The sequence below is a fragment of the Clarias gariepinus genome, chromosome 5 (genome assembly GCF_024256425.1).
Source record: "Clarias gariepinus isolate MV-2021 ecotype Netherlands chromosome 5, CGAR_prim_01v2, whole genome shotgun sequence".
Lineage (NCBI taxonomy): Eukaryota > Metazoa > Chordata > Actinopteri > Siluriformes > Clariidae > Clarias > Clarias gariepinus.
Window position 1 is genome coordinate 12,455,407 of NC_071104.1, and position 24,663 is coordinate 12,480,069.

At 37.7% G+C, this 24,663-nt stretch overlaps 1 protein-coding gene across 1 annotated transcript in view; it reads left to right on the plus strand.

The window, feature by feature from the left end:
* Window positions 1–24,663, plus strand: part of kcnh3 (potassium voltage-gated channel, subfamily H (eag-related), member 3) — a 150,973-nt gene that overhangs the window by 78,257 nt on the left and 48,053 nt on the right. The window contains exons 2-3 of the mRNA XM_053496672.1: window positions 11,217–11,450; window positions 23,341–23,475. Coding sequence (XP_053352647.1) covers window positions 11,217–11,450; window positions 23,341–23,475 — 369 coding nt within the window. The remainder of the gene's footprint in view (window positions 1–11,216; window positions 11,451–23,340; window positions 23,476–24,663) is intronic.

Sequence of the window (24,663 nt, forward strand, 5' to 3'; positions counted from 1 at the left end):
GTGACACAAAAGAGGGACACTTGCTCTGTCTTTCTGTTTTTACCCCATGCTTGCATGGATGCATCAGCCTCCTTCTGAAGGCTCCCAAACGGCTCTTTCATTCTTATACTAAGCTAATTTCCAACACAAGCACACACACACACACACACACACACACACACACCATCATCATCATGCCTCCCACTTCAGATCTCCGTAGCAGTTCTGTTCGATGCGTTCCAGCTCTGTCTGGATGTTTTTCATGCTACACAGAATACCACACACTGGCAACCAGCATAAGGTTTTCAATAATTGCAGAGGATGAAAATGATCTGGATTGTGCTTCATACTAGAAATGAAACTTGCTGGCTAACCACAGGTGTAGAAATGTTTTATTGCAATTCAGAACAATAAAGGTGCGTTGTCTTCAGACCCACAGGGTTTTTCCCCCCTTCTTTTTATGAAGGATTTTGTTTGGTTATTATGGATATTGTACCTTGTATTCAATGTCATTGACACTTTGACTGTTCAGGACCCCTGATAAGGAACTCTGTGTCTTACGGAAGAGTCACATGACTAGCTTTCTTTTAATCCTGAGATGAACCTAGTAACATTACCCCCCCCCCACCCTTTCTTAAACCAAGAGAACATTTATTAATAGACCGAGTGAACTTGAGATTCTATTCATGCGTGTACATTAGAGGCTGCTCATAGACACTCAATAGGCTGCAACTTATTCACGTCTTTAGCTTTTATTGGAGAAGTGACCGAAATCAAAGGGGATGGAGTGAATGGAAGAAAGACAGGCAGTGTCTAATGCAATCTGCAGGATCGTTTTTAACACATCTTTTAAAAAGAAATAAAAAAACAACAAAACATCTGTCTGATTTAGAAGAAATGTTTAGTGCTCCTTGCTTGAGCCGGTTTTATCACTTGATACTGTACGTGTGTGTGTGTGTGTGTGTTCTGACACATCAAAATTTAATGGACAAAGAATCTGATAAAGCAGGTTATACAGTGTGGGAAAAGGTGTTGGGCAACTTATTCTGTATGTACACTGCCTAAGCAAAAAAAAAAAAAATATATATATATATTTTGCTTTAAACACCTTTGATTTTAGTGCTCAATGTGGTGGCCAATTCATGTGAAAAAATGTTAACTTCTGGCTTCAGGACCGCTCTTTCACAATTTAAGAAACAAATGCATTAATGTGATAACCTAGTGTGCATGGAGTTTGCATGTTCTCCCTGCGCTTGGTGGGTTTCCTCCGGGTACTCCGGTTTCCTCCCACATTACAAAGACGGTTCATTGACGTTTCCAAATTGCCCGTAGTTTGTGAATGAGTGTGTACTGTAAGTGTGTGTGTGTGTGTGTGTGTGTGTGTGCCCTGTGATGAATTAGCACCCTGTCCAGGGTGTACCCTGCCTCGTGCCCTAAGCCTTCTGGGATAGGCTCCAGGTCCCCGTGACCCTGAATACAGGATAAAGCGGTATAGAAGATATATAAAGTGATATAGAAGTGAGTGAGTGATAACCTGGTCATTTAGCGCATTCAGGTCATTAGCTGATTTCATGTTATTACCACATAACATGGCTAGTCTAGAGCACTGATGATGCATGATGGGGGCAGCGATTCATGTGCTCTGGATTAAGGTCAGTCTGGACTCATCAGACTACATTGCTCCAAAGTCCAATCTTTACTTTCCCTAGCAAATTTAAACCTTTTGCATCCTGATTAGTCTTATTAACAAGTGGTTTTCTTATAGACAATTACAGTTAGCAGATGCCCTTAGTCAGGGCGCCTTTTTTTTTTTCAATCTCATTATACTGTTCATCTAAGCAGTTGAAGGTTAAGGGCCGTGGTTGTCGGGTTTGAACCTGAGACCTCCTGAACCGTAGTCCAATGTCTGTCCACTGAGTTACTCCTGGACACAGCTGTTTAATCCCAATCCAAATTCGAGTCATTTTAACTACACTATTTCCTTCTTTGATGCAGGCCAGTATTTTGACTCGTCTAAATCAGCGGCTTTTGTTTTTCCCAGGCGGTGTAGGTTATTGTAATGAGGTCAATGTAAATGTAAACACTTCAGAATGATAAATTACACGTAAAGAATAGATGTAAATTGAGGAACGCTCGGTTTTATTTTGTAGGACGTTCTAATCAGAAACGGCTCAGACGCTGGACGCACTGATTAGGCATGAAACACTTCATTTGCACTACTACTACTACACTTAAGCTCATTATTCAGTAACTACAATGAAGCTAATAGGCAAGGTACAGAGTTATAAGCCTGAGGAGCAGAAATCTGGACCAGCTGCTGGATCCGTATGACAGACTGGTGCGATTTAGTGCCGGCCTGATTTCATCTGCACCTGCTGAACCTGTTGATTTCCACTTTCAAGCATTTCAGTAAACGAATCAATTAGATTCTCCATAATGATGAAAATATTTTCTTCATTTGTACAAGTTCTTAGATTGCATGCCGACTGCGAGCCACCAGTACAGCTCTAATAAGCTCAATGCCTCGTCGTTGATTCTTTTCGTTTCGGGGATGGTAGTGGACGTAACAAACCTCATTCCTCATTGTGTTTTTAATGATCCAATTATATTATTATGACAAGGAGTTCGAAAAAAATAGGAATAGGAAATATGAATAAATGATTATTATCAATTTGTCCCTGATGATGAGGTTTAAAGGTTCTTCAGTCACTGTATCTGCTATCCTGTAGGTTTCCCACTTGGGTTGAGATCCTCTGTGAAGATTAAAGCATATGACTTGCACAACTTTCGTCCTTGTTCGGAGTCGTTCTTGATGAAGCCACACCCTTTAAGGCGGAAAAGAATCATCAGATAAAGCTGATCAGCGTGATGACCGATCAGAGCACACTTCTGCTGAGATTAGATCAAGCACACGCCTTTTTATTGACGGATCATAATTTCAACAATTTCTAATATTATTATCTACACCTGGAAATGACAGTTAGAATGACAATTTACTCGTAGAAATATCCCACATATCAGACCTGCATGTAGGGAATATGAAGATACATATATATATATTTTTTTACTTTATCTTTCATCTTTACTTTGCCTAGGCAGCCATCATGAACTGGAATAATATTAAAGCTAATGGAAGCTGTGCTGCTTTGATACTCTCTCTTACTTCCACCAGGCATGGATAAGGATTTCTGGAGAACAAAATGAGAAAACAAAGGGCTCTTGAAGTGCAATACAACTGAAATACGTGTACAAACACACACACACACACACACACACACACACACACACACACACACACACACACACACACACTCTTCGGGACATGTGAGTTGTGTTTGCATACATTTACATGTATATACTATGTGTGTGTGTGTGTGTGTGTGTGTGTGTGTGTGTGTTTGCATTTATGAGCATCTGTTGTGTGTTCTACTTATAAGCACAAAATGTAAAATTCATTAACCTTAACCTTACTGAGCCACCTCTACCACTTGGTTGAGGCATGTTACCTCATACTAATAATTTACTTTTATTTTTTTTTATTTTGCTGTTTATTTACCTAAAGTGGATCCAATTTCCCAAACACACAAAAACGGTAAGCATTTTATGAGACTTTTTCTGTTTTTCTTTTTGGTATTGTAAATATACTTTTACCATCAAGCGTCATCTCAACCATTTGGAGGAGGTGTGTAGTTTTCCACCACTTTCATTTTCTTAGGATGTTAAGAATAGAATTTTTTTTAGCTTATGCAAATTTCTAAAACAGAATACAGCGGTGAAAGACAAGTTTCTTTGCTACAGTATATTAATTTGCACATAAAAGGATAAAGGATCTTGAAACACTTGAAATGTATAAGTGCTGTACTATATGACTCTACATACAGAGAGAGACCATGTACGTGTTCTTGGAAATGATCTTGTGGTCCTGAGAGTCTCAAATTTTTTTCCGGAGTCTTCCTAGGCAGAGACCGACATAAGACCGGGACATGACCAAGACTATTGATTTGTGGTTTCAAGGCTGCTCTCAGCAAAACAACACTGCTTATTAGTTTAGCAATGCATAGGACACACAGTGCCGACTGAAGTTTCGTATAAAATAGAGAATTTTTGGAATAAGAAAACTTCCAGAATTTTTTTCTTTCTCTAACATAGACACACACACACACATACAGTCATGATTTATGGGCAGCTGCTCCCACTGAAGGATGCTATTTTATTTATAAAAGTTCTGCAGCAATGCAGGATTTTGAAGATACTGCGCAGGTCACGATGCACCTCGCTACTCCAACTTAATATCCATTCACTTAATCAGCTTCATCATAGTTAGGAAAAAAGCTACTTGTTTAAGATTTTTTTTCCCCTTGAACATATCCATTAAATTATTATCGAGGTGTTTCAAGGTGTTCTGAGTTTATTGCGATTTGAGGCACAGAATTCTGCAAACCCGAACCCGAACAGAACCGGAGTCCAGATGTCTCTCGAGATGCTTCGGCTACAAGTTTACACTGGCCTTGTCTGGCTTTCAGTTTCAGCTACGCTATCTAATTTATGAGTTTCTGAAGAAGCAATGGGAGGCTTTTACTAATGAGGCGCACTGACAGCTGATCGATGCTCGGCTACATATTCAGCGAACATGACTGAGTGAAGAAACAACAGTTTCTTTTCCTTTTTGTTTCTTTTCACAAAGAAACCTGAGTGAAAATGCATTGTGCTTCGATTGATCAAGCACTTAATTCTCTAATTGATTGCACTGAGGAATTTTTAATACGCTTGATTACAGTCGATTACAAATAATTACAGCACCGCCTGCAATAGTCCAAAAGAACCGTGAAATGAAAATACAACCAGCATCACACCAATTGATTAGAGAGAGGGGGAAAAAACTATAAATATGCAATTAAAATTTGGGTTGTGTCTTGAAAATAAACAAAGCAGACAAAAAATCTTTTATTCATATGTCCATTTAAAGGATGATCACACAAAAGCAAAGAAATACGGAGACTTTGAAGTGAGAAGTGAGGCTGCTTACATATTCGATACAGTGTGGTGCAGTCTAGCCGACTGAAGTTAGACTGTCATTTTATTTCCTGCACTTTAGACAACCAGGTGTTGTTTGGTACCAGGTTGCCAGGTGTCTAAAATTAGAGAGTTCATATTTAGGTATTTTGTTGACATTTATGCATTTTAACATCGGATTATTTAAGCAATATCACACAAGAAGGAGTGCTGTTGTGTTGGATATCAGCACGGCCGTGATGTAGATGCGATGGTGTAGGCTGGGGAGGAAAAATAGTGTTGAATAGAAAGCTAGTGCACTATGTCCTGAAGGGTGTGCAATCCATTGTTCCACACATAAAGTAGTGCCCTTGATCAGGGGTTAGAGAGGGATTTGGGATTCAGCCTTGTGTTAGCGTTGTACAAATAAACGGACAGTTTAGAGGCAATTCAGAGCAACTTCGAACCAATTACCAAGGAGATATAGTGTTGTTTAAAGTCTCTGATGTCTAAAATGTCCTGAGGACTGAACCATTGTCTTCTCTGCGTGTTACAGTATACACATACTGTAGCATCTCTGCTTTCTTTGCCTTCTCTCATGATAAATGTTGGATGTTTTGGGTGAAATCAAACCTACCAGTGTATGTCCTTTCAAGATTCTAAGAAATGTGTTAATTCCCGGGGGGAAAATTGCTTTGCCTTGTTCCAGCTGCTAACTGTTGGAAAAGAAAGAAAGAAATGAACCACATGGACAGAGTGATATACATGAGAAGCTTTTAAAAAAGAAGAATTTCAATTAAGAACTGCGTTATGGATGAAGTGGATATTATTGATGGAAAGACATAAATATTATTCATGATAAAAATCAAGAGTTGAGTGTGAGAATTAAGTGGTGGCCAAAAGTATTAAGACAACATATGCCAACTGAAGTTCTCCCTGTGCACAAAACAGGTGACTTCACTAATTGGTTCTGGCTGAAGTGTTGAAAACTGGCAATGTGACAAGGGTGTTCAGCTTCTGGAGCTCTGGCCTGGGTCATCCCCAAATCTAAACCCAAAAGAAAGTATTAGCAGGAAAGAAACTGTCTTCTTTCCTGCCCAATGCTCTATTGATTCTAATTCAATGTGCATGGACTTTGCATGTTCTTCCCGTGCTTGGTGGGTTTCCTCCGGGTACTCCGGTTTCCTCACATTTCAAAGATATGCAGATTAGGCGTTTCCAAATTGCTCTGTAGTGTGTGAATGAGTGTGTGAGTGTGTGTATGTGTGTCCTGCCCAGGCTGTTGCCCGCCTCATACTCTAGGTCTCCTGGCTCCAAGCCCCCTGTCTACAGTATAAAGCAATATAGCTGATGGGTGAGTGAGAGAATATCATCTTTATCAAAGATAAGGCATATTCAGATACCGGATTCAGATATGTCACTAAATCAATCTTAATTTGTCAGCCTGGCTTGTGATTTCAACTTTTTTTCTTTCTTTTTTCTTAAAAGTGTCCACTCATTTCATTCATTTTTTTGCCGTCAATCCAGTGATGTGTTTTTGAGCCTGGGGGTCCCTGGTCCCTAGTCTGTTCTCAGATTGATAATGAAATTTATGATGTAAGGTTGATCAGTGCCTGGGACAACACTCTACACCCAGAGGACAGAATCCTGGAGACACAGTAGCCATTTTTTACAAATAAAAAGAGAAAGAGATTGACAGAGAGACAGAGAGATCAGCATCGGATGTGAAGTTGTGTTGAGGAATGACAGCTTTAAGATTGTGCAGAAGCGTATAAAGATATTAGAGCTGCAATCAGATCACACAAACAACACAAAATCCCAGAGGGTACACATGCCATGTGCTTCACGATATTCTCTAACCAGATTAAACTTGTACCTACCGGCTAACACGTGACACTAGTTAGCTAGTGTTGCTACAGTAGCTAGTGCATTGTGAGCGTCACAACCATACTAAATGTCTTACATCATACACATCACTTCTCCTTTTCCAGGAAACTTGTCGTGCCTGCTGACTACCCTGCTCCTACCGTTTATATCCATATTGCATTTTCTGGGCTATGCACCAAACGAACACGTGAGGCAACCATCACGTATTCGTCTACCCTCGGGGTCCCGAGTGGCACGAAAGAAAAGTGTTCGCCCCATCACCCGGAGGTCTTGAATTGATGATGCCAGAGCCATCTGTGATCAGGAACCCAAGAGCGCCAACTCGGCTGTGCTTTCAGGGAAGGGCGGCACGCGCTCTCTCGTTCCCCTAGCAATCACAGCAAGGCTCATGACTCTGAGCTTATGCATGCACATGTGGGTTAGCGCTTTCCTCCAAGTGTGTCACACCACCTACTGCTGTTCAGAAAGATGCAGTTGGCTTGCTTCACATGCCTTGGTGGAAGCCGTCGCTCTCTCCCTAGGTGGTAGTGTGATAGAGTTGATCAGTATTGGTTTCATACTGTATGTGGAAGTGGTGGATGATGCTTTAGTCAAATCATAAGCAAGAAATAATTAATGATGGCATGTTGTGAGACTGCAATATCCTGGCATAAAGCCGAATTATTATTACCACACTGAGGTTATTATCATTATTTTTCAACAACACAACATCCGGAAGTCTTTTGTGCCTCTTTAACCACAGCGTTTTAGCAATCAACACATATTTATTTATTAATTAGTCATAATCCAGACCTCGCGACCCTGAATACAGGATAAAGCTAGATAGAAGATGGGAGTGAGAGAGTGAGAGAGAGAATAATTCAGATACATTATATTTATTATCACACTTAATTTTTGATTTAATGTTGTAGAATCTCAATGGAAACGATTAGCTCGAAGTTAATAAGATAACAATTTGAACACTTTAGAAGCAAAATGAGATAATTCCATTTTTGCAATTTTGAGATTTTATTTTGAATAAAGCAAGAAGTTTAGCAAAACCGAGAGACTTCTTGATGTACAGTATGTTTTCTTTCGGTCAGATACAGATGGCTGCACAAATGAAATATGTTAAAATTGTTTGCGTTGTATAAGTTGGAATTTTGACAGTTTGACAGTTTGGGTAAATCAGCATGCAGCTGTGTTAGTGGTTATTTAAGTATGGAATTTAATATCAGTAATATGTTGGCTGAGTTTTAATAAAAAATATAGAAAAAATGCTGTGATTGTGATTTTATAGCGAGTCAGACAGCAAGTAGCGGCAACAAATTATCAAAGAAAAAAGTATGGAATTTTTTAATGGATTTTTTTTTTTTGCACGTACAGTAATACCTTTTTAATTACAAAGATTGCTGAAGATCATGAGAAACAGTATGAGCCATACCAGAACTTTACTGCGTTTTAGTTTTACATGACATACAGCATGTGAATGTCTCCTGTACATAAATCTCTTGTGCATATTTAAAGTACTGTAATGTTATTTCTCTGCTTGACCACAGTGCTTTCTCTCCAGTATAACATATAGCTTTGTTACGCGTATAACATAGCATCCAAATCTCATAATGTTCTACTTCACAGAATCTGTCATTTATTCCTGCTGGACTGCATCCTTTTCTTGTCTTCAACATTCTCCAAAAAAGTTTCGAACACATTCAAACCACTAAAAGAAGCGATGTGATAGGTTCATCATGACCAGTCGGCTTTTGGTTAAAAATAAGGTGGTATTTATTTTAAATACATTGTTACCGATAACCTTTATAAAAAAATAATCTGGCAAAATGAGAAAAAGTGTGGGAATGTTTTTAATGGGTCTAAATGGGGAGGCTTCAGAGATCAAACTGTGCATTTGGGTTTTCAGGTACGTCAGTTAGAACGTTATCATTACTTCTATGATGGGTAAATTTTACCACTACCAGAATATGAGAAACAATAAGGTAGAACTCTTAAAACGAGCATATTATTAGTATTATATGTCATTACACACAGCTACAGTTAATAGATGAGCACATCAATATTAACATTCCTGTCTTGCCAGGGCTGCTGTTACAGAAAATGAATCATCACCTTCTGACCAATCAGAAACAAGAATTCAACAGTACTGGGTATAACAGTGAAAATAGTACATTTATTCCACACGGTTCTCAAAATAGACAAGATATTTTTGTCCTGTCTCTAGGAAATGAGTGGAAGCTTTTTTTTTAAGAAAAAAAAAAGAAAAAAAAAAGAAAAGCATCTAAACCATTTTTTCCCCATTTTTTTAAAGCTTTTTTATCATTAGGATAATAAGAGAACATCAAAGATACTGTCTCAGTGGTTTGTTTAGAGGTCAGTTCTGGTTTTCTCTCGATAGTGCTAAGATGAGCCTTCCTGCTTTTGTAGGAAATCCAGTGTTAAATAAATAACTGTACACTCCCTCACTGTTCTGGAGGAACTCTACGTAGCTGTGACTGAATAGTGGAACATGTGCAGTGGGAATGTAATGTGAGAGAGCAGATTTGTTACAAACGATGATGGTTTGGAAAGGACCAGACGTTACTAACAAGGCTGAAAAAGTCGTGTTAATGCAGAAGCAGATTAGTGTCCAGGTGACAGAGGTCTTGATCTGTTCTGTGATGGCTTCAGTGAGTTGTAGAAACTGATACCATACAGAGCTACTGAACGTGTCCATCTCCCAACCTGACACGTACAGTGCACGTATAAAATGGACATTCCATTCCAGCGCTGGTGTAGAGCTGAGGAATGCTCAGGATCCTACATCAAGACCTCATGGTGCTGCTGTTATTATTGTGGGGTTTCTTCCAGGCTTTATCATACATCTGTCTTTCGCTCCCTTGTTTATCGTGGCTCAGCTCACTAATCAGCGCATCGGCACATGTCTCCTACCCTCACCTTCACTCTGCGTTCCATGAGAGATCATTTGGCAGCTCTCTGTTCTCTGTCTCGCTCTCTTCTCGTCCTCGTCTCCGTTTAGCAGACAGGTGCCGCGCTGACATCCTGTCTGTCCGTCGCTCCAGCCCGGGTTGGAGACGGTCTCTTGACGTCACCTTCCCATCCAAATCTCTTATGGACTCTCCAAAAACAACTCCGCCCACTCCATCTCCATCAGGTCCTGGAGAAATGCGTTGTGTTGTGTTTATCAATATTCTTGCAAAAATGCGTGTAACATTATGCAATACATTTCCATTGGGTAAATTTATACTTTTGTCTCTGTGGAATAAATTAGTGCTTAAGTAGAAGAAGGGCAGAAAGGGAAGCTGTGTTTTTAGTAATGCGTTTAAAGATCTTAGGCTTTGCTTTGGTTTTGCTGGGTTTGAACACAGAAACCAGTCCAGCTGTTCTGTTGTTCTGGGCTTGATTTGTTTCTCTCTCTCTCTCTCTCTCTTTTCTCATAGCGACACCTGTCTTCACAAATGCTGCCTGATTTTATTCTGCACTGTTAAATCCTGTGCTGTTTATTATAAGCAAACTTCAGAGAAAGGCATACAGGTGTATACAGTACCGTATGTGCAGCGTGAAGTGTATTTATTTAGGATGTTTCAGTTTGCAACAGTATATAAAAATGATGTGACAGTGTTGTGGCGACATAAATAAAGCCACAAGAGATGTGACATGAATCACTGCATTCGGCTGCCGCAGATATTTAACGTCTGTTTCCGGACGACCCGTTTAGATGTGGAGGATCATCCATAAGGCTGACAGATTTGTCTTTTTTACATTCTGAGATTGTTACAGTTGTGTCTAGACCACCCACCTTTAAACACAAGCCAGGAGATAATCAGATCATTTAAAAAAGGGTAACATTTAATCATATAAATAGTGCACGATACAACTTTTTGTTCCTTAACGACTGGAAATATTTAGACATAATATAATATTTATAAAGTTAAAAAAAAAGTTTTCGATAATTAAGGAGGATTTTTTTTAAGATTCACAGCTTAATGTAACATCAAGGAACAAACCTGAGATGTCATTTTGATTACTACAAAAAAAACAACAACATAAGAAATAACTGCATATGACCTTTAGATACAAGGGGCGTTCAAGTCGAGCCGGGACTTTTCATTGTGCAGAATAACAGAACACAATTATGAGAGTAAAATCTCCCTTTATTTCTCTATATAATCCCCTGCTACAGTACACTGATGCACTTACTGTATCCCAGTGTTTCACTAGTGAATTAACCGTGCTATCTTAGTCCTACTGTACATACAGTGAAAATTCCTACAGCTGTTAATTACTCTACATCTGTCTGTCAGACAGACAACATAATGCATGGAAGACCCCAAAATCTTATAACTTCTTTCCTGTCTCTGTTACAGATAGCAACTTTGTGCTGGGGAACGCCCAGGTACAGTCCCTCTACCCCATTGTGTACTGCTCGGACGGCTTCTGCGAGCTCACAGGCTATGCTCGTGCTGAGCTGATGCAGAAGAGCTGTGCGTGCAACTTTCTCTACGGGCCGGAGACGAGCGACAGGCTGACCGGGCAAATCCAGAGCGCTCTGGACGACCGACGGGAATTCAAGACCGAGCTGGTTTTCTACAAGAAAGGAGGTGAGAGACAGAACGAACGAGAGAGAGGGAAATGATAAGAAATAATTATTTTAACAGAAATGGAGTTGTCTTAGAAGTGGGTGAATGAGTGGAGTTCACTTGAGTGTTAAAACCTGTATATACAGACGCCTATTTCAGTCTTTAGCTCATTTCATCTCTAACTGGGTGCCAAAAATTCTGCGGCTTTCTTTGCTTCGGAAACACATTTATCCCTCCAGATTGCTTGTACTGTACTGCTGTTATCGGGTAATCGCTGGCCTTAGATGCACCTGGGTACACAGGATAATAACACTATGAGACAACAGTATCCTCTTCATCTCTCTTCACCTTTTAGGCTTTTCTGCAAATAATACCTTATTAGTATTGTGAAAATTTCAGACAATCTCAAAGGCCTAAAGCGTCTCCGCAGCAGGATCCTCCTCGCTCCCATATTAAAGTAGATTATACCGAGTTTAATGCTACTCACACCTGCTGCTAGCCGGAAAAAATGGCACTTAACTCGATGCTCCGTAATCAGAGAGACTGTATGTAAATATAGAAATAGATGTGGCACTTACAGTAGATGTGGTTTAATATAGGAATATACTGTATAAAGGACCTTTATGGTGTTTTGTGCTATATAGAGTTTGAGCTATATAGAGTAAAAAACATCCCAATCTCTAATATTTTTTCTCACTACAGTGGTGTTTGTTTCACCAAAATTCTGCAATGTCACAATATTTATTTCTTTTACTGTAGTTGCATTCATTTGTAGGCATTGTATCATTTACAGGAGAGTCACGAGAGTCAGTAAACAGTCTGTACAGGTAATGGTGATGAATTAATGTGTGAAGATGATTGAGGAAAGAAAAACTCCACAGATGTGATAACCTGGTCATTCAGTGCATTCAGGTCGTCAGCTGACCACATAATGTTGATGAGTTTAGACCTGACCTACTGAAGCAACCCTGGGTCATAACCCCGCCTCCAGAGGCTCGTACAGTGGGCGCTATGCATGATGGGTGCATCGCTTCATGTGCTTCCCGTCTACGCTGACGCACCCATGGCTCAGGAATAGGGTCAACCTGAACTCATCGGACCACATGACCTTATTCCATTGCTCCAGAGGATAAACTCTATGTTCCCCAAATTGGAGCCTTTATATACAGTATATATATAGACAGCGATATGACAGGTCGCCACTATGGTTCCAAGTTTTAATAATGTCTTGAACAGTTCTTAACTTAATTCTACAAATCTTAGTTGCTTGACTCAAACAAATAATATAACACACTTACTGTTTCCATGATCTTGGGATACGTCTTCTGTCATCGTTGTTCAAGAATGAGAAGCTTTTCACTGCAAAAGTTCAGCTTACAATAATTGTTTCCAGCTGACAATATTAATCACTGCAGTAATTGTCTAACTACACTATATCTAAATCCAGATGGTGGCAGGCAATGCAAGTCCCTGTATTGTGTATGTTCTAGGCCAGTGGTGGCTCAGTGATTATAGTTTTGTACTAGTGTAATAGAAACCCATGAAATGCATTAACTAAAGATGCCCTGAATCCACATTTTTCCATTTTGGAAGTTACATTAATTTGACAATTCCTAGTGAGAATACACACTCAAGTGCTTCAATTCTCGGGAGGTTCTGCACTCACAGATTTTTATATAAGTGTGTCAGAATTAAGGTCCCACAGGTCTGACACAGGCCTAACTCATTTGGCCCGTGAGAATGTGCGGAAATTCATTTTGAAAGGGCTGACAGGACATACTGTACTACTCAGCATTTCTGCAGGATTAATAGCCACCACCTGTGTTGTGCTTACCATGCTGTACAGATCACGCTTCTTCCCTGAATCTAAAACTATCAGAACTGTTGGCTGTTTGTCTTCAGTCTGGTTCAGTGATTAGATCCTGAAAATAAAAAAAGTCGTCCTGTTTTTCTCTATAGGTTTTAGCAGGGAGATAACACCGTCTGACTCAATCATTGTCTATACTGCTTTATTCTGTATTCTGGGTCACGGGGGCCTTGGAGCCTATCCCAGGGGACTTAGGGCACAAGGCGGAATCCTGCGATGGATTGGAATGCCAATCCATCGCAGGGCACACACACACACACATTAACAACTTGGGAACGTCAGTTTATCCTAATCTGCATGTCTTTGGACTGTGGGAGGAAACCAGAGTACCCAGAGGAAACCCACCAAGCACGGGGAGCACAGAGACGGGAATCGAACCCGGACCCTGAAGGTGTAAGGCAACAGTGATAACCACTACACCACCGTGCCGCTACACTTTCTTTGTAAAGTTCTGATATTTGGAAATCATATACACTGTGCATAAATAATAAAATAAATCAATATATTAAATGTTTTATCACCTAAATGTTCATACAATTTAATAACTTGTCCTATTCTATTTCAAAGCCTAATTCTAATTCATAATATATACGTATATATATATATATATATATATATATATATATATATATATAAATTATTTTTAATCTATTAAATTACAATCATCAATATATATATATATATATATATATATATATATATAAAAACAGATCAGATCAGTGATTTCAGCCAGTAATGAAATTTCAGACATCTTCAGTCAGATCATAGTGTCGATTCTAAAAGAGAGGGTCTGATATTTAAAATGCACTTTAAAGCAGAGTTTCAAAGCACCAGCCCTAAACACTCACTCCCATGGACACACTCAAGTTTTCCTTTTGTCTCAAGGTCCAACACAGCTGCCCCGGATCCTGAGCGGTTTAATAATGAGCTGTTCGGCTGGATCAGACGTGTTGGCAATGTAGAAATCTGGTGCAAGGGAGTGAGCTTCCACTACTGGCTTTAATATTGAATGCATATTGTTAATAAAATTTATACCAAAACACTTTTGCGGAAGATGTTTCTAAACCCTTCTCTCTGGTAATACTGAAAGGCTAATAGAAAATTTGTTAAAAATAAATATATATATATATCTTGAAATACAATTGATGGTTATTGTTGTTGTTGTTGTTGTTGTTGTTCCATAACTACCGAATTCCATATATATATATATATATATATATATATATATATATATATATATGAAATTCGGTAATTATGGAACAACAACAACCATCAATTGTTATTTTAAGACACAAAGGTCAGCTGTTCTGGAACCATGGAGTTAGAAGATCTCAAACTTCTGAATGGTATATAAAGTGATATATATATATATTACTTTAATTTCTACTAATGATGGCAAGGCGTCCAGTAGGTGGCTAAGTGGTTAGCACACCTCCAGGGTCTAGGTTTAATTCCCAGTCAAGTTTGATTCCCGTCTCTGTGTGCATGGAGTTTGCATGTTCTCCCCGTGCTTGGTGGTGTGAATGAGTGTGTGTATGTGTGTGTCTTGCAATGGATTGGCACCCTGTCCAAGTCTCCTGGCATAGGCTCCAGGCTTCAGTGACTCTGTATACTGGATTAAACGGTACAGAGAATGAGTGAGTGAGTAAGTTAAAAAATCTGGTAAAAATAACTCGTCGAAAATAACTCTTGTGTCCTACTCATGCTCCTAAGTGTGTGTAATTTGCCCATGAGACACTGACTTGTTTAAAACTTTAAATCATATTAATCATGACGAGTTCCTGCAGTTTTATATATGGATGACTTGCGTGTTTTTAATAACACACTAACAAAATTAAACTTTTATTAAAATTCATGTGTTTCCATTTATTGGCATTGACTGAAGAAAAATTTAATAAAGAATGGAAGCCAACATAAATCTTTAAATTAAGACAAGTACAGTAACAAATGTAGTATTTTTGCTGGTTTATGATAGGAGCAGGCGCTCAGGCAGTGTGAAAGTTGCTGCAACTTTTTCTTTTAATTCTGTGAAACATTAAACTAGAGACAGCAGTAAGTAACTGATAAGTGACTTTGACAGGATAACTTTTGTGAGGAAGGATAGAGACAGGCGCTAAGATGTGAGTCAGCTTTAATTCTTGCACTCATTGTGAATTTAACAGCTGCTTTTCAGCACCGTTCAGCACTCGTGTTTATGAGGGTGAACTTGTCTTTGGCCCAGACTGTCGCTATGCTCCTTCCCATTGGAAACAGACAGACACTAACTAGTAGGGATGGGGATTCATGTATCACCAGACTGACTCCAAAATCAGTAAAAAAAAAAATTTAGTTTTTAATTTATATATGTATGCATTTAAGTCTCTTAGCAAGCAGAACAGAATCCTGTGTGGTAGGAGCAAAGTTTGTTTAGAACTGAAAAAAAAAGTCTGAGAAAAACATTTAATATTAAATCTGGATAATAAAAAAATATCGCAATATGAATCGAATTGGCACTGAGGTATCATTATGATATTGTATCGGGAGGTCCCTGGTGATTCACATTCCTAATAATTAAAATTGATGGGTCTTTTTGAAATAGTGTTTAACATGACTCAGAAGAAGAGTAGTCTCAGACAGTCATTTGTTTATTTTTCTACTAGGCGTCCATGAGCAAAGCTTCGCAAAACCTCCTTAGGTTATGTACAGGAAACAGAAATAAGTACAGTGGAACCTTGGATTACAAGTATAATTTGTTCCGGAAGCGGGCTCGTATTTCAAAACACTCGTAAATCAAAGCAACCTTTCCTATAAGAAGTAATGCAAACTTAAATAATTTATTTCACAGCCCCAAAAAATTAAAACATACAAATAATTAAAACAAAATATAAAGTAAAATAAAAGAAATTAACCTTTACACTCTGAGACTTGAGCAGAGAGAGAAAATGAATCTTTAACCTTTCTAATGAGACTTGCTTTTGCTTAAATAAAATATGTTTTACGCATGCACACACACACGTGTTCACAGTGTTATAGTAAACAGTACACGTGTTCACGAATGTTGATTAGACCAGTAAGAGACGCGCACTAAGACCCAGGGGAGACGATTACCCATTAATTCCGCAGCACAAGAGAGAGAAAAAACGTTGGCTCAGTTTGTGATTTGAGCACTATCAAATCTTTGCTCGTCTTTCGGAACACTCGCAAACCGCGTTACTCGCAATCCGAGGTTTCACTGTAGTCACCTTTTAGTCTTCTGGTACGAGTCGTTCGTTTTTTTGTCAAGGGACCCCCATAGACGCTATGCAGTGCAATAGATTCAAAAGCACGAATGACTCGGACTAGAACACTCATGAGAAGAACTGTTTAAATCCGTTTCCTGTGTAACGCACTGCATAGCGTCTATGAGAGTCATGCGACAAAAGAACGAATGACTCGGACCAGAAGATATGAAAGATGAGCTGCTCATTCTGTTTATTATAATATGTCCTTAGCTGCATTGTAATATTTTCATTACTAGAAATATAGCCAAAATATTTGTATGTAGACCTGTTGGAAGTCTGCTTATTGAAATTGTAACATTTTATTTTATTTTATTTCTGATCAAAAAAATGAAAAGAACTAAATGACTCAAAAAGAGAGTTGTTAGTTTTGAGTTATTAAAATAATCCAAACTTCTCATCACTAAATTTCTTTTTATTTTACTTTAAAATTTTTTATATTTTTACATATATTTTTTTATTCCTATATTTCTATAATTTGTACAGTTTATTTTACTAGTTAAATTTATTTTCTTTCGTATTTCTTTTTATTAATATTTATTCCTTATATATAGCTTTTATTTTCTTTTTAAGGTCACTGGCGGTCGTACAAGCATTTCACTGCATATTGTACTGTGTATGACTGTGTATGTGACAAATAAAATTTGAATTTGAATTTGAATAATACTGTAATTAGACACAATATAAAGCAAGAGACATTAAATGCTTTTTGGGTTTGTAAAGGTATAAAATAAATCACATGATAGTCATATAATGAACTGTTGTCTTATGGGAACTCATACGTCTTTAAATAATTTTTTCCCCCGAATGTTTCACAGCTGTCTATAGTCCGAAGTACAAGAGAGCAGCATTTCTGAGGGAGAGCTGGAATACAATCCCCTCTATCAATCACAACAAAATGAGCCGAAGATGGTGTTTTGCTGACCCTGCGCATTTCGGATAGGGGACATGATAGCTTTCATTTTCCCCGATTGTATAACTGTTGTATGATGGATGGGAATTGTAAGTGGGACTTGGCCAAGATTAAATTACGAGGGGTGTTCAAGTCAAACCGGGACTTGCTATGATTTTTTTTTTTGTGAATGGTGAAGACTTTGCATTACAGTATATCTTAGCTGGAATTTTAGGCCAGGATGTGAAGCAGGCAATCCCATCATGACTCTGGTGACATGACTCTTGATGGTATCCAGGCACTACGATGTTGAAACACTGGGATAAGTGGATTAGTGTAGCAGGGGATTATATGGAGAAATAAAGGAAGTTTTTATGCTCATAACTGTGTTCTGTTATTCTGCACAATAAACAGTGATTTCGCTTGAACACCCCTTATGTAAATTATATGTACAACCAAGTAAATCTATAATAGAGTTTTGTTCATATCATCAAAGGCAAATCTACTCTGATGTACACATGCCTGGTAATTTGTAACTTTAATCAACCTGGCAGAAAAACACTCACATCCTTAGTAAAAGAGTGCTACAGTACATAAGGCCTATGGTGCACAAAAAGGGCTACGCTCCTTTGCCTTATCTCATCAGTTCTAATCTAATGTCGTCTCAACAACACTCTGGCAACATCTGTCTCGTCACTGAGCGTGCATTTCCTCACAAATCTCTTTCACGCACTCCCTCAACACCGATTCATCATCTGTGTGATTTACCTCATCTGATCTCTCTCCTGAGCTGAGATTGCACTTCCTTCTGACATACTGTACGTATTTGTTACTCACAAGTCAGTGATCTCTTCTCTAAGCCCCACATCTGTCATTGTACGATGACAGAATGCGTCCTCTTGCGCTGTTATATGGCGGCTTTATCTCTCCTTAATGTCTGGACGATAATATTTCATCCAAAATGTCACAGCAAGATTTGAGGTCATGACTGTTCACTGCTTAACACGGAATGCTAACTACTGAGCTGGAACTGCATTTATGTCTTGCATTAAATTTAATTTTATGATGTTCATTTCAGTTGCAGTTCAAGTCTTTTAAACTGAGGTTATGTGCAGTTATGAGTAGGGTTGGGTACTGTTTGAAGTTTTTATGATACCGGTGCCAAATCGAGACCTTTAATACAGCCACATGTTAGAACATTTTAGGCATTTTAAAACTTTAGGATTTTTAATTTAAGTGTGTTTAGCTTAGCAAACTAACGCTACCAGCTCCCGTCAGAGCAAGTGTAATCACTGCATTTACACGGATGCTCTCATTTCCCAAATTGTGCTTTTAAGTCGGAATGGGAAAACAACATGGACACCCACGGCACCTCAAACATTAGTTAGATTCATATTATTAGAGCTTTCCGACTCGCATTGAAATGCATTTTCTCAATCGGTAAATCATTTTCAAGTGCGGTAGCATCAAAGTAAGGCACTGTTCTGATTTGTTTTTAGTACAGTACATACCTGTTATGCATTTGGACATTAGACAGACACCCTTATTCAAAGTGACTTACATTTATATTTTATTTTACATCTGAGCAGTTAAAGGTTGTGGGATTTGAACCTGGGACCTTCCGAACCATAGTCCAACGCCTTAACAACTGCGCTACCCTTAACCCTGGCTACAATCCTGGGCCAATGATCAGCTAACTTTAGCTCTTTAACGCTAGCTAACTTGCTAGTTTAAGGATTTGTAAGGGATCATTTCCTAGGGTGTGTGTGTGTGATGTGCGTGCGTGCACACACACACATTAACGGAGAAACCGTTTTTAAAACCGTTTAAAAATTAGCAAGAAACATCGCTAGTCACACACGCGTGAGTGCATACTAATGGGATCATTACTGTAAAGTAAAACAACAACAAAACAACAACAACAAAAATTAAACAGCTCCTCAATTTTGAAAACAGTCGCGACAGAGAAGAGTTTGTGTGTTTGTTTGGCAACCTGAGAGAAGGGGAGCTGTAAAGCCAAGACCTATCGTGTGTGTATTCACCTAGCAGGAGAGACGATTACCTACAATTACGCTGCAAGAGAGAGAAAAACCGTTGGCTCACTTGTGATGACGTGACGCTCGGTGTTAAAACAAGAAGCGCATGCGTGAAACATGATACTTGGTGCTCGTAAACTAAGACAATGCTCGTTTTTCAAGTCAAAAATTATTTAAAATTCTTTCCTCAGGGTACTCCGGTTTCCTTTCATAGTCTAAAGACATGCAGATTAGGTTAATTGGTGTTTCCAAGTTCCCTGTAGTGTGTGAGTGTGTGTGCTTGTGTGCCCTGTGATGGATTGGCACCCCATCCAGCGTGTACCCTGCCTTGTGCCCTGAGTCTTCTGGGACAGGCTTCAGGTCTCCTCTGACCCTGAACAGTTGAGCTCAACAGAGAATTAGTGACTGAGAGAAAGTGTTAGTTACTGTAGCTTAGCTGGCCAGTTGCTAAATATGTGTCTACATACTGGAGTTGTATTAAACAGGATGGTCTTAGACAGTTATAATGATCAGTTGAATATATACAGAAATATACAGTTGAACCCTGGATTAAGCAGATTTATAGGGTTAAGATTCCTCTAAATAACCTCAGCAGGATAGGTGTGAAATTATACTCTGCACAAAAAGGAAAGGATGCAGTTTTTAAAATGAAATCCTCAGACTGCGGCTTTACCGTATTAAATAATGCAGTTTTACTGAAATGCTACATAAGGCATTTAAAACACAATAAAAAGCTATGCATAAATGTTTAATTAAGCGAGAGAAATGCGGAAAGCTTTATGTCAAATCTAGTTTGGGTTTTATATGAATTTGCTTTAACATGAAACACAGAGAAGAAAGTGGATCAGGTCATTTCCGCTTGATGATTTTCACCAATTTAACTGAATTTATTCCGATTGTACTGTAGATTCCAAAGATTGTTATATGACAGTGTGACAGATTTACTTTGTGATCTAGGACATTTGGACGTTAAACATACGTTGATAACCCAGCATACAAACTTAGGAATTTTTGTCTTGCTTTGAATTTAGCAAAAAAAATTGTCTTGGAATACAAAGCATTTTTGGCGTACAAGCGACCGAATAAAGTTTACATATTTCTTTGCATTTTGTGCAAGATTTAGACATAGCACCATGAATCCCAGGAATGTTAGCAATGATGGTGGCAAGGAGAAAAAGGAGCCACTTTCAGTTTAGTTTTTGTTTCGGTGCCAAGAGGAATGATAAATTAAGGTAAAGTAAGGTTTAATGTCTGTTTATTTCATATTTTACTTCATTTACATGTCTTTTCCAAATGTTTTGATTGTTTCATATGCAAAAATATGATTATGATATTAGAAATCTCAGTGGCTGGAACCGATTATCTGCATTTGCATTATTTCTTATGGAAAAAATGCATTTCACAATACGAAATTTTAAACCAGAATGGTTTAAATTTGTATGCCGAGGTATGCCTGTATCTTAAACTAGACCCTGTGGAGAAGTCATAGCTTAATTATACACATTATTTGTGACCCTTAAATCCAAGGTTTAGTCAGTACGTTGTCATAACAACAAGAAGTGTGTGAGTCTGGTCAATTGCACTGCTGTGTTGTTATCAGGTTTTAAATTATTTCTGTCTGGAAAAAAAAACATCTTTTAGACTGACAGTGAAATAAAGAGTGTGTGTGTCCTCATCTGACCTCATCAGTACACAGAGGGATTTTTACTCCATTTCTTTTTACTGTTGGTCGGCAACATGAATATTAACAGTTTAATTCTTTTGAGATAAATCCCCGTCCTAAATGTGCGCTGGAATTTTATTTTCATGCACATTCAATCCTGCATTTAAAATCAAATAAAGTAAAATGTGTTTGCTAGAGCTGTGCAATTTAATCGATTATGCAATTCAAATGATTTTTTTGTTGATTCAGTTAATTAAATCAGTGGGTCAGGTTTCATTCGATTTACACTTTTTAAATGATTTAGGCAAACTTACAAACATTAAATGGTTTAAAATTGAAGACTTGCTTAACAATACCCAACAGCGTTTGTATAAAAAATAGGAAACCATTCATCTTTTTCAAGTACTCTTGTTTTGCAAGAATATCACATCTTCTTCTTTTGGGCCTATCGACAATATGTGCGATACCGCCACCTACTGGACTGGAGTGTGGGGCACTACATCATCAGGAAAGAAGATTGTGGCGTTGTGTGAAAGGAGGTTTAAACAATCAACAGCATAAGTTATACAGCATTTATACTTTTTAGTAGTTTTAATACTTCAAAATAAGAATGATGTAAGAAATATAGCTGCTTGACAAATCAGAAACATTAGTGCTATTGAATCGAACCGAATCGACAATGGTGAAGCTCAGCACTCTCGATTCAGATCGCTAGTCTTTGTGTGAGTGGTGTTTTTTTTTATTTTTTACTGTAACCCAGAAGTCAGGCACTGATTGTGATATTGGAAATAATCAGACACACATCTCTACTATCATTCTTCTAATTAATGGATTATTAAAGTAAAAGAATAACACTTCACTTAACAGAAACTACATTCAGATGCCCTCATTTATTTTTTTGTCTATTCTGATTAATGAGTTTATATGAACTTGTCTTCTTGTAATTCCTAAGTATCAGTCAAATTGTTAACATACTGTATGTTTAGGCTGAATGTTAAACAACTTACTCTTAGCTTTAGTTTTCCTTTTGTCGCATATTATTGATTTTTTTTCTCCTGAAGCAGATTCATGACACTTTGAGGAGCAAAACGTATTGATTCACATCTGTGATATAAATACAAATGTCCTACCCTTTTATGTAAAAATAATCCATTTCGCTGATGTAAAGGTTTCATCAGCATGTCAAACGTAGAGCAGTGCTCATATAAATTACATATAATAACTGTTAACTTTATAAAAGTTTTAAAATGTAATAATACCTGAATTATCTTCTCTATTCTCCTTCGCACATAAAGACAAAGGAATAGTCCCGATACCAATAAATTGTCTCCTCACAGGTTTTAGCATGAGATATTCTCCAATATTGGCTCATAAAATATTTATGTGATGCATATATAAATGTGTTATGATGATAATGATGAAATATCGTACCTTAAAAATGACTTTTCTGTTCGTGATTTTTTTGAAGGACATTAACCCAGCCCTTGAGTCTATGCTATGCAGTATTAAATCAAACACCCGTACTCTTGCTTATTGATGTGGTTCGTTTTTTTACAAAGGAAAAAGAAACACTTTTAATGATTTAAGCAGCTCGATTTTTTTGCACACAAACAACTGTCTCTGCATGGTGTTGTATCAGCTGTATTATTGAAACACTCAATTTCAAAGAGGTGAAAATGTTTATTCTTATTTCTAAAATGAAAGTTATGTATAATGAAAGTGACACATGCACAAAAACATGATGATCTAGGGTCTAGTGCAGCAGAACAGACAGTTGATACTGCCATCTCTAAGGATTGATGAGAATTGTCAAAACGGCTCTATTTATTGTCTCAGTTTCAGCCAGTGTGGGCCGAGACGATAGGAGGGATAAAAACACGCCTCCCAAAAGAGCTTTCAGTCTCCTCAGACAGATTGAGCTGATTTAATGCGTGTGCATGTGTGTGTGTGTGTGTGTGTGTGTGTGTGTGTGTGCACGTGTGTGTGTGTGTGTGTGTGTGTGCGCACGTGTGTGTGTGTGTGTGTGTGTGTGCGCACGTGTGTGTGTGTCAGGCAAACACAGATAGTGAATTGGATTCCAGATTTTCTCCACCATGTTTCCTGTATCAGTGTTAAGCTTGTAATATGTTCCCTGTGTTCCGGTGTGTGTTAATGAGCAGCTGTTACAGACACTGTAAAAGTCTCTCTAATTGGCAGGTACTCAGTTCTGGTGTCTGCTGGATATCGTGCCCATTAAGAATGAGAAAGGAGAGGTCGTGCTGTTCCTCGTCTCCCATAAAGACATCACGGATAATAAGAAAGACCAGGATGAAGAACAGTGTCCGGAGATGGGTGAGCATCCACACAAACACACGTCCAATTCTTGCTTTCCTAAAAAATTAAGGAGAAATGATTTTTTGATGTGTGCCCCAAAAATGACCATTTTTGAGTGTTACGGTATACTGTCTTGCTTCAAACCAATATTTAAAATTTAAAATGCAAATTATTTATATTTTTTTTATGAGAATTGATACTAAAATTGGTTTCTAAAGTTTCTAAAAAGATACAATGTGTAAAAACTGTTGCTTAAATTGATTTTTAGTAAAGGCTTAAAGAGCAAGAATCTGTAGTGTCCGTAACTATGTCAAATTCATAATGCAGTATTTTCACAATTTAGCATTTTAGAAAATGGAAAATCTAAATTGGCCAAGTTACATCTTGATGAAAATTAAGAAAAATTAATGAAAATTTATAAATCATTAAATGATTTGAATTAAAATAAGTTACGGACACTACATAAAAGAGCAAATGCAAAAAATAATTAGCAAATGTATTTATTTTTATTTGATGAAAATATGCAAATGTGTATGCATATTTAAAAAAAATGAAACATGGGTCGAAAGATAAAAAGCATCAAGTATTTGATGCTTCTTTTCACCATTTTCACCTACAGTAAGCCACTTTTTAGCATCAATGCCATGTTTTGCTCGTGTAATCGCGCCGAATATTTTTGCAGAACATAATTTTAATGCAGTATGATTTAACCCTTGTAGAAAAAAAGTTTCTATATGAAGTTTCCACTGTTGCTTCATCTTTAAAATATAATAAAATATGTAATCTAATATTAAATTTTCTGTAATATTAAAATCAATCTAAACATTATTTAAAAGAATGTTTCCTAAAACTAACAATTTCTGATGGGTTTGTCCACATTGGTATTAAACATCTAAATAAAAACCTTTTTTTTTTTTAACTCTATTGTTTTCTATTCCATGTACTGTACTAACGTTACATTTCACTTACATGCATGCTTCATATAACCTGAACCGAACTATTTGGCTTTTTAAATTATTAATGTTACTATAAAACTATAGGTGTGTACAGTACTGCAGTTTTTTAATCACTTTTTACTGTCTTATGAATAATAATGCATTTAATAGTTAAAAGAGGACAAAAATGAGTTTTCTGGTGATTGCTTTGAGAAACACCCAGCTAGTGAGTGAAGTCACTGCCTTATATCTTTCTCTGCAGAGTTTCACA